The 11,699-nt window shown below is 44.7% G+C and overlaps 1 protein-coding gene across 1 annotated transcript; it reads right to left on the bottom strand.

Moving 5' to 3' along the window:
• Positions 1-10,321: 10,321 nt before the first annotated feature.
• LOC141020710 (F-box protein At5g49610-like) lies at positions 10,322-11,464 on the bottom strand. Its single transcript, XM_073495648.1, has one exon. The coding sequence runs from the start codon at positions 11,462-11,464 to the stop codon at positions 10,322-10,324; it is 1,143 nt and encodes a 380-aa protein (XP_073351749.1).
• Positions 11,465-11,699: the final 235 nt, after the last annotated feature.

Genomic DNA, 11,699 nt, shown 5'->3' with positions numbered 1-11,699 from the left:
TACTGTTATATTGATGAAAATTTAAAGGCCATCAGAAAATTTCCGGCTTATAAAGTATATGACAGTTTCAAAATCCCGGCTTAATGAAGAAGTTCCGGGTCATCAGAAAGGATCCCGGTTTAAAATCCGGCTCAAGGGAAGTCAGACTCACTGAAACTCTCAAATATCCGGTTTACAATCCGGTTCAAGGGAAATCTGTTCTCCCACAAAGCTCTGAAGCTCTCAAATCCGGTTTAAAAATGTCCGGTTCAAAAAGGAATTAACTTCTCGCAAGTTCGAGTTGAAAGGCCGTCAGAAAATTTCCGGCTGAAAATGAAGATTCCGGTTTACAATCCGGTTCAAGGGAAAGATGTCTCCCACAAAGCTTTGAAGCTCTCAATATACGGTTCAAAATCCCGGTTCAAGAGGAATTTATCTCTTGCAAAAAGTTAAAGGTTTTCGAAGAGGACCTGTTGCCATAATGCGCGGTTCAAACATGGGTATCCTGCCTTATGGGCTTATCATATTATTGATCACTTGGGGGCTTGGTCGTATTCGAACCATAGTCACACCTCTTGATCGGCTTAACGCCAAATTACTTCGGGGCCACAGAGAGTGTTGCAAAAGAACAACTCAAACATAGGCACCCACTGAGCACAGCTCAAAATGTTACTTGGAGATTCTTTGTTGTCGCAATGAACAAAGAATCTACACTTGTAATAGGCTATCAAGCCATGGCTTGGAAGCCTGGTGTATACACCTAAAACCCCGGGTTAGCCTGCCTTTTTAATTAAGTCACTCCGCCTAGGTAAACCTGGTATGACCCGTCGAACTTTGACAAGTTACTCTGATAAGACCCTGAACTTGTCAAGTTAAAACGACGATTGGTTAAGGATTGAGGACCATCTTAAAAGGCTTTGCAAAATGGTTTAACTCAGTGGTCTGGCAGCCCATGAAAAGCCTCAAATTTGGGGCCTGGCAGCCCGTGAAAAGCCTGGACTACAAGTTTTCATCTGCTTTCATTTCATAAGTTTTTTCTCCTTTAATGAGATTTATAATGTTTTGATAAACCGGCGTTCATTAACCCGGCTTGACTTTCAACTACAAGTTGTCAGTACTTGATCAGTTATAATCCGGCGCTTATTAACCCGGTCTGGTTTCGACTATAAGTCATCAGTATGATGATAAATTATCCAGTGTTTATTAAACTCGGACTGGCTTGGGATTATAAGTCGCCAGTATATATTTGGATTGCGCCTGGAATCATGCGCTCATAAATCATTGGATTATATTATTCAAATCTTCAAATAGCCAACATGGCTGGATTTTATTATGGTTATCAGTAACCAGTGTTATGATTAAGGTTTTCAAAGTCGCTTTAGCGCCATGGCTATTATATTATCAATGGATCTGATTTATTCTACAATTGAAGGAATAGTCCCGAGTCGCTACAGGCCTACGACCCGGCACTTGGGGGCTACATTATTCAAATTGAGATCACATCAAATATGCAAGTCCCATGTCACTTCCAGCATGCATCATGGCACTTGGGGGCTAATGCAAAGTCATTTTTACTGGCCTTATTGAAGATCCGACTCATCACATCATAATGAGCCGGCCCTTGGGGGCTACCAATTACTCTTGTCAAAAATTTAAGGTACACAAGTCTTAATCCTTTATATTGAAGGATCCACTGCTAAGTTGGTAAAGCACAAAGCTCTTAACCTTGTGGACGTGGGTTCAAGCCCCATGGTGGAGATTACATCATATGATGTTATTATCAATGAATCATATACAAAGTCCCAGCTCAGTAATATCTTACTGACCCGGCCCTTGGGGGTTACACGTTGCTGCTCAAGTTTACATGATCATATTTACAAAGTCCCTGCTCATTATTGCATAATGACCCGGCCCTTGGGGGCTACACTGGTTGAAGTTTTTTGAGCATCGGGCAATTACAAGTCCCGGGTTGCTGCAAGCATGACAACCCGGCACTTGGGGGCTACATAATATGGAGTATTCAGTTGTGACTAGTGACTGAGATGAACAAACATGGATTTCTTCAAAGTGGCAGTATTCATATGGAAACAAGTCTCAAATCATCACTTTGTTCTGTTCAAGACTTGGGGGCTACAGGTAATATGGATATAAGGGAGAAATATCTTCCAATTTTAAGTTTTGAGCTAACCAGATTGACCCGGTGTCTGCAACAATTGTGACCCGGCGTCACCAACAATTATTGACCCAGCGTCACCAATCATTATGACCCGGTGTCTGCAACAATCATGAACCGGCGTCATCAATAATCATGAACCGGCGTTGGCAACAATCATGAACCGGCGTTGGCAATAATCATGAACCGGCGTTGGCAACAATCATGAACCGGCGTTGGCAACAATCATGACCCGGAATTATCAGTTTTTATAACCCGGCAATTTTGGCAATGATAAACCGGCAAGTTCTACATTTTCAAACAGGCTGATATCAGTTGAAAATATTTGAAGACCAATATTTTTGTCAAATCAGAGCATTGAAGGCCGATTCAAATGGATTCTTTATTTAAAAAATATCTTCTGGAAGCAAATTGATTATGAAGCTGGTATATTGACTCGGATTTTTTCAGAAGGAAGAAATGACAAGGATTTAAGGATGATCAAGTGCCGGTTTATAAAAATATTTAAACCGGAGCACAACCCGCCAAATTTGTTCTTGTGTTTATGTTGTAGATCAGTTTAACATGGATAAATCCAAATTAAACTAGGGGCTAATGTCGGGGATATACCCCGCGGCGTAACCCGGCCGGACTTGGCGACTCACTGGTAACCCGGCGGGCGGGACAGACGGATGACAAGGCCCAAGGCCCAGAAGGCCGGTTCATACTATGGTGGGCCGGTTTACAAGGAAAGGCATAAGGAATATTCCCTTATAAAGGAAGCAAGACTAGGGCTCCATTTGTAATAGAGTAATCCTAATCCTACTAGGACTAGTCATGTAACCCGCCCCTTCAACATATATAAGGAGGGGTAGGGCTCCCCAAAGAAGGACAAGCAAGAAGAGACAATCTTAGGGCTAGACATAACTGGGAGAGACGGTTTACGACGACTCCCTCGTGATGATAATGAGACCTAGCCTCAAACAGCATGTAGGGTTGTTACCGGATGATGTTTCCCGGGGCCCGAAGCTGTCTAAATCCTTGTCTTGTGTGTTGATCCGCCCTGCGTCTCTCGTCCCACTTAACCCCTCTCAAGCTACCACATAGATGCGTTGGCCTCGCGACTAAGTCCTGACACTAAGGACATCTGCCGTGAGAAAACCACCACAAGTTGGGAAACTATTCCGCATTATTTCAAATGAAGACCAAACTCGTAACTCAAATATTCTCCTCCACGATCAGATCGTAGAAACTTTATTTTCTTGTTATGATGATTTTCCACTTCACTCTGAAATTCTTTGAACTTTCCAAATGTTTCGGACTTATGTTTCATCAAGTAGATATACCCATATCTGCTCAAATCATCTGTGAAGGTGAGAAAATAACGATACCCACCGCGAGCCTCAATATTCATCAGACCACATACATCAGTATGTACGATTCCCAACAAATCTGTTGCTCGCTCCATTGTTCCGGAGAACGGTGTTTTAGTCATCTTGCCCATGAGGCTTGGTTCTGAAGTACCAAGTGATTCATAATCAAGTGATTCCAAAATTCCATCAGAATGGAGTTTCTTCATGCGCTTTACACCAATATGACCCAAACGGCAGTGCCACAAATAAGTTGCACTATCATTATCAACTCTGCATCTTTTGGCTTCAATATTATGAATATGTGTGTTACTACTATCGAGATTCAACAAAAATAGACCACTCTTCAAGGGTGCATGACCATAAAAGATATTACTCATATAAATAGAACAACCATTATTCTCAGATTTAAATGAATAACCGTCTCGCATCAAACAAGATCCAGATATAATGTTCATTCTCAACGCTGGCACCAAATAACAATTATTCGGGTCTAAAACTAATCCCGAAGGTAGATGTAGAGGTAGTGTGCCGACTGCGATCACATCGACTTTGGAACCATTTCCCACGCGCATCGTCACCTCGTCCTTAGCCAATCTTCGCTTAATCCGTAGTCCCTGTCTCGAGTTGCAAATATTAGCAACAGAACCAGTATCAAATACCCAGGCACTATTGTGAGCATTAGTAAGGTACACATCAATAACATGTATATCACATATACCTTTGTTCACCTTGCCATCCTTCTTATCCGCCAAATACTTGGAGTAGTTCCGCTTCCAGTGACCAGTCCATTTGTAGTAGAAGCACTCAGTTTCAGGCTTAGGTCCAGATTTGGGTTTCTTCACTTGAGCAGCAACTTGCTTGCCATTCTTTTGGAAGTTCCCCTTCTTCCCTATACCCTTTTTCTTGAAACTGGTGGTCTTGTTGACCATCAACACTTGATGCTCTTTCTTGATTTCTACCTCCGCAGCCTTTAGCATTGCGAAGAGCTCGGGAATTGTCTTATCCATCCCTTGCATATTATAGTTCATCACGAAGCTCTTGTAGCTTGGTGGCAGTGATTGAAGAATTCTGTCAATGACACTATCATCAGGAAGATTAACTCCCAGTTGAATCAAGTGATTGTTATACCCAGACATTTTGGGTATATGCTCATTGACAGAACTATTCTCCTCCATTTTGCAGCTGTAGAACTTATTGGAGACTTCATATCTCTCAATCCGGGCATTTGCTTGGAATATTAACTTCAACTCCTGGAACATCTCATATGCTCCATGACATTCAGGACATCGTTGAAGTCCCGGCTCTAAGCCGTAAAGCATGGCACACTGAACTATCGAGTAGTCATCAGCTTTGCTCTGCCAGACGTTCATAACATCTGGCGTTGCTCCTGCAGCGGGTTTGGCACCTAGCGGTGCTTTCAGGACGTAATTCTTCTATGCAGCAATGAGGATAATCCTGAAGTTATGGACCCAGTCCGTGTAGTTGCTACCATCATCTTTCGACTTAGCTTTCTCTAGGAACGCATTAAAATTCAATGGAACAATAGCACGGGCCATCTATCTACAATAACATAGACATGCAAAATACTATCAGGTACTAAGTTCATGATAAATTAAAGTTCAATTAATCATATTACTTAAGAACTCCCACTTAGATAGACATCCCTCTAATCATCTAAGTGATCACATGATCCATATCAACTAAACCATGTCCGATCATCACGTGAGATGGAGTAGTTTTCAATGGTGAACATCACTATGTTGATCATATCTACTATATGATTCACGCTCGACCTTTCGGTCTCAGTGTTCCGAGGCCATATCTGCATATGCTAGGCTCGTCAAGTTTAACCTGAGTATTCTGCGTGCGCAAAACTGGCTTGCACCCATTGTATGTGAACGTAGAGCTTATCACACCCGATCATCACGTGGTGTCTCGGCACGACGAACTGTCGCAACGGTGCATACTTAGAGAGAACACTTGTACCTTGAAATTTAGTGAGAGATCATGTTATAATGCTACCGCCGTACTAAGCAAAATAAGATGCATAAAGAATAAACATCACATGCAATCAATATAAGTGATATGATATGTCCATCATCATCTTGTGCCTTTGATCTCCATCTCCAAAGCACCGTCATGATCACCATCGTCACTGGCTTGACACCTTGATCTCCATCGAAGCATCGTTGTCGTCTCGCCAACTATTAGCGAAGGCGGAGGGGAACAGAGTTAGAGCATCTCCAACAGCCACGCTGAAAAATCAGTGTTTTTTGCATGCGCGCTGCCGATCCGGGTGCTCCAGTGGAGGCGCAAAAACCGCGCGCACGGCATATCTAGTTCAGCGCGCGGTCCGAAACACCATCGCGCGCCGCTTATTTGCTGCGCCCGCTCCCGGACGCTGGACTCTCGAGCGCGCTCGCTCGCAACTCCACCTACCCCGTCCAGCCGCGGCGGCGCCGCCGCCCGCGCCACCCAATTTCCAGCGACCGTTCCGGCGCTTCCCCGGCCTATCCCCGCGCCGCGGAAGCTTCCTCCATCTCCCGCTATTCACCGCCACCCGTCGCGCGTGGAAGTCCTCCGACGAACAGCGCCCGACCGCTCATTGCCGCTCGGCGCCCGCAAGGTGTTTGACAAAACGCCCGCAAGGTATGTATTGCTCAAACTTCACAGTTTTTACATGAATTTGGTGCATGTTGATAGTAGTTTTTTATAGCCTAGTTTATGAACATTGTAGATGAGTTCGTCGTATGATTCTTCTGAAGAAGAATTTGATATGGAAGAGGAGGAGGATCTTGCAATGATCCTAGCTATGCACATCAATAAAAAAAACCGAAGCACAGTGGTTCGGTTTTGGGTCGGCAAATAATTTGGAGGGATAGGATTGATGAGGCACTATTTTGTGGAGAATCCCACATACCCGGAGTCGTACTTTCGTCGCCGGTTTAGGATGAGCACCGAGTTGTTCAGGCGCATTGCAGAGAAACTAGCGAGCCATGACCGGTTTTTTCAGCAAAGGAGGAATGCCGCCGGAGAGCTCGGGCATAGCACCTTTCAGAAGGTGATAGCCACTTTGCGTATGTTGGCATACGGTATCCCGGCTGATCTAGTTGATGACCACTTGGCCATGGGTGAGAGCCAAGCCATCATGTGTGTCAAGCGCTTCGCAGTCGGAATTGTGCAAGTGTTTGGCCAGGAGTATTTGAGATCTCCCAATGCTGAAGACGCCGCAAGGCTATTGGAGATGAACAAAGCTCGCGGCTTCCCAGGTATGCTTGGCTCAATAGATTGCATGCATTGGAGTTGGAAGAATTGTCCAAAGGCATGGCATGGGCAATCCCACGGCCAAAAAAGGGTTCCACTATAATCCTTGAAGCGGTGGCCGATCAAGAGACTTGGATTTGGCATGCTTTTTTTGGAATGCCTGGATCTTTGAATGACATCAACGATGTCAACCGGTCACCACTGATGAATAAGATTGCAAATGGTGATCTGCCACCAGTGCAGTTTGTAGCAAATGGCCGTACGTACAACTTTGGCTACTATCTTGCGGATGGCATCTACCCAAAGTGGCAAACATTTGTGAAGCCGTTGAAAAAACCGGAAGGTAAGAAAAATCTCGATTTCCACAATGCTCAGGCGGCGGCTAGAAAAGATGTGGAGAGAGCTTTTGGGATTTTGCAAGCCCAATTTGCTATTGTGAGATGACCGGCTAGATTTTGGGAGCAAAAGATGCTTCGGTACATCATGCACGCTTGTGTGATCATGCACAACATGATCATCGAGAATGAGCGTGGCCAAGATGTAGACTACTCTCAGTATGAGCTCTTGGGACATCCCGTGCGAGTGCGGCGGAGGGCTGAAAGGGTGGTCCGTTTTGTTGCCTCCTATCATGCCATTCGACGTCCCGCAGCGCATGATGATCTTCAGAAGGATCTCACTGAGGAGTGGTGGGCTTGGAATGGCTGACAAAGAGCATCATGATTTGTGGGTTTGATGTTGTATTGTTGAACTATTTGTTGTATTGTTGAACTATTTGTTGTATTGAACGATAAACTATTTGTGCGAGTTGTAATAACGAAATTGAACTATTTATTATTGTTGATTTATTTTGTTTGTGTTTGATCTTTTTGCTTGTGTTTGGAGCGCATATGTTGGTTGGTGTTGCTGCTATATTTTGGACTATTTGGAGATGTAGAAATGACATAGTATATTGGAAAGGAAGATGATCAGTCATCAAATTGTAATTGTACTGATCAAATTGATTTGTCATTGCATAATGAGTTGGGCAATGACGCATTAGTACAAGAACTTCGAGAATTTGCGAGGCAACTTGCCTCAACCATATTAGGCATAGTTGAAACACAAATTAGCAAAACACTTGTTGAAGCTTTAGCATCTACACTCTTGATTTTGATTGCAGCTATGCAGTTGGTAGTACCGGTCGTAGTGGTGGTCTGGGTCTGTTTTGGAATAATGAAATAGAGTTTAATATTATAAATTATTCTTGATACATATTGATGCTACTGTGGAAGGTCGTGGATCTAGCCAGTGGAGGCTCACGCTGGTTTATGGAGATGCTCAAACAGAAAAAAGGCATCTTACTTGGCACACCTTAAAGGGTATTGTTTTTGTTGTCAAATAATCCTGGCTTGCCCTAGAAGACTTTAATGGAGTGTTACAACATGGAGAGCATGACAGTGGGGGCTCGCAGTCAAGGGCAAATGGGTGCGTTCAGAGACATGGTGGGTGTTTGTGCGCTCGAGCATCTAGGTTACACAGGTTCCTCTTGGACTTTTGAAAAAAGGTGTCAGGTGGATCTTATACAAGATTTCAGCTACCAGCAAGTGGTGCTTGATGTTTCCAAACACCCTAGTATCACATGAAATAACAGCTTGCTCTGATCGTTATCTGTGGCATGTTCAGCTGGAGGACCAACTTCTGGTTTCTCATAACGCAGCTCCACATTTTTTATGTGCGAGACTCACTCAGGGGTGCCGGACGTTGTGGCACAGGGTTGGAATTCTACTATTTAAAGGCGATGTGTTGGAAAAGATACAGAGTAAGCTTCATGCTTTGTCAAAGGATTTTTGGCAATGGGAATCTGACACGTTTGGAAGTGTCCGCAAGAAAAAAAAAAGGAGATAAAAATCTGAGTTAGATTGGTTTAGAAATAGAGCTGGAAGGGTCGGACCGGATCATCTCGAATTGAAAATCAATAAAAAATTGGTGGAGCTCTATCACTGTGAGGAGATTATGTGGAGGCAAAGGTCACGAATTGAATGGTCATCCGTGGCCGTGGGCTACAAAAACTCTTTCTTTTTCCATCAGCGTGGAAGTAAGAGGAGAAGAAGAAATTTCATCAGAAGTCTAGCGGCTGCCAATGGTCTCATGATCGATGATACTGCTTAAATGGAAGCTATGCTAGTCGAATTTTACAAAAAATATATTTGGTTCTGAGGGTGTTTCTAGAATGCAACAGGTGTTCGACACGGTACCTGTCAAGGTGACTGACACGGTGTCAAGGTGACTGACACGATGAATGTTGTGTTGACCGCGTCGTATACACAAGAGGAGGTGGCCGTTGCTCTGTTTCAAATGTTTCCTTTGAAATCTCCGGGTCCGGATGGATTTCGGGTGCAATTTTTTCAGCATCATTGTGATGTTGCTATGTTATCCAATGCAAGGTTAATACATTGGGCCAAATGTTAGTTCTTTCCTATAATACATAGCCAACACATTATCTGATAAATTCTTTACTACAATGCTAACAAAAATAATTGCAGATGCTCCGACAAAGTACGCAGGCTATGATGAAGCGCGCCCCTCCTTATCCACAACAACCCTAGAGCTCATGTCCACCAAGGTGATCTCCTACGCTGAGAGGCTGTGTCGAAATTATGGCCATACTACATTTTTGTTGTCGTATGACTATGATAAATGTGTGTGGTGGTATTTAAATGTTGTATTATATATGTGTATGTTCAAAAGATGCGCGCGAGTGCGTGTGTGTCTATATGCAGGGCTGCCTAAAAAGAAACAAAAAATATATATAGGTGATAGTTTTGCCGAGCTCCGAGACTCGGCAAACTGGTTTCTGGAGAGTTTACCGAGCGCAATGGTCAACAATATAGAACACGTGGTAGAACCTAGTAGCTCTTCGGAACTTTGCCGAGAGCCAAACTCGACAAAGGTTAGCTTTAGTTGTCACCTACTGTCAACGTATGTCAGGTTTCACACAAGTGAACAAATTATGAGGGTCAACTGCCACGTTTATTTCCGGTAAAAAAAACTGTCACATTTATTCGTCAGCTAAACTTAGCAACAAGTAACACATGTAGATTGCTAAACATTAAGTATACAGTATTGAGAACACCATAGTTAATCCATTTGAAGAAAAAACCTACTGGGTAAGCCGGTTCTTCAGTTCAAGAAATAGACACAACGAAGGTAGATTGCTAAGTTAGTATAAGAAGATAACTAGATAAAAAGAGAAAAATAATTCTTCAGTTCAAGTTTATAGAAACGTCATGCAGAATAGTTAGCACAATATTACAAATGTACATCAAAAGGACTTGATAATTTTAAAATCCACATGCACCACAGTCACATCCTTCAAGTTGGAAGGGTGTCAAAACAAGCATAGATTGCATGTGACCACATAACAGTGAGAGGCTGAGAGCTACTTGATCATAATTTTGTATGCTTCAACAAAAGAAGCTAGTCAACTCATGCTGGATTCAATATTTATGCATATTGCAGCTCATGAGGATACAAACATCTAGGCGTTTAGGAGCGCCGGCACACTCAACAGTCTTCAGATTAAGGATGGAGCATTCACAGCATTACCATCTTGTGTTGGAAAGAAAGGATGTGGGATGAGAGTTTGTTTGAGCTTAAATTCAGTAGGAACCACTTCCTTGCGATGGAAAGTGGCGACCAACTTGCCATCCATGTCAACCTGAAGTAGCCACTCAGCAAATTTGGCCAGCACGAGCAACTCACCATTTACGGACACGAACACCACATACCTAGAATGTTCATACTTTCCACACATCGCCTTGATCTCAGTAACTGGCAATTCAATCTTGCACTTTAAGGTCCAGACCTCGCTTTCATAGTCCGGCAACACCCAGATATTGATGGTAGTCTTAGCATCATCAGAGCCGTACATGCCAAGCATGCCATCCATCTCAAACAGGCAATTATAGAAAGGGATGACTGGAGCAACTGGAGCATGCATCACCCGGAACGACTCGGTTGTGGTGTCGAAAACCATTATATTGTTGCTTCCAATCTCATGTTGCTCCAAGGGCCAATGCAGGCTGCTACGTAACAAAACAGCTTCGCCACCATGGTAAAACACAACCTGCGCCTCTGGCTGCCACATGATGTTCCTTGGCGTCTGGACCGAGCCCAATGCGACGATGTAGCAGGCATCATCACCGTCGACGTCCTCATTTTCATGGTAATACAGTATTCGGTACTCGCCGGTAGGGTGGTGCCAGTACATACCCAAGACGAAGAAGTCAGAAAGCATTGGCAGGCGAGCGCACTGCCGAGTGGCTGGGTTACAGATGGAGCGGTAGGGTCCAGTTCGGTCAACGGATCCGATGAGGATGAGGCCGTCGCAGGAGGCCTCCAGATGAGAGTACGCGTTGTCAAGCCGGGTGACGTGTTGGAGCTGGGCGTCGGCGGCCCGGTGGTCGAAGGTGAGGATGCTTCGGTAGATGCGGCCACCGCCGTCATTGTCTCCGGTAGCGATGGGGAGGGCGGGCTGGCAGGCGTGGTGGGCGAGGAGGAAGTCGCGGGCGGTGGTGACTCGGCGCCAGGCGCGGCGAACGGCACGGCAGCGGAGAAGGGATTTGGGGTCGAGGCGGACGAGGATCTCCCAGATCACGATCTCATCTGGGAGGCCGCTGAGGAGAAGGTTCGCCCCTGCTGTTACGGCCTCCGCCATTGCCGCCGGATCCAGGCTCGCGGTGGCGGCGGTGGCTGTGGCGGTGGCGGTGGCGGAGGGGAGCAGGGGATCCTGGCTGGCGGTGGTGGCGGCGGCGGCGGAGGGGAACCGAGTTAGGGATTGTTTTTTTTTTTTTTTTTTTGAGGGACGAGTTAGGGATTGTGGTGGGGATAGGAATGGAAATGAGCATCACTGCATCAGTAGTACGTCACCGTGAAGATAGAGTAGCTCCGAA

This window comes from Aegilops tauschii, chromosome 3, assembly GCF_002575655.3.
Source record: "Aegilops tauschii subsp. strangulata cultivar AL8/78 chromosome 3, Aet v6.0, whole genome shotgun sequence".
In the NCBI taxonomy this organism is placed as follows: domain Eukaryota; kingdom Viridiplantae; phylum Streptophyta; class Magnoliopsida; order Poales; family Poaceae; genus Aegilops; species Aegilops tauschii.
This window is presented reverse-complemented; position numbering and strand designations above follow the sequence as displayed.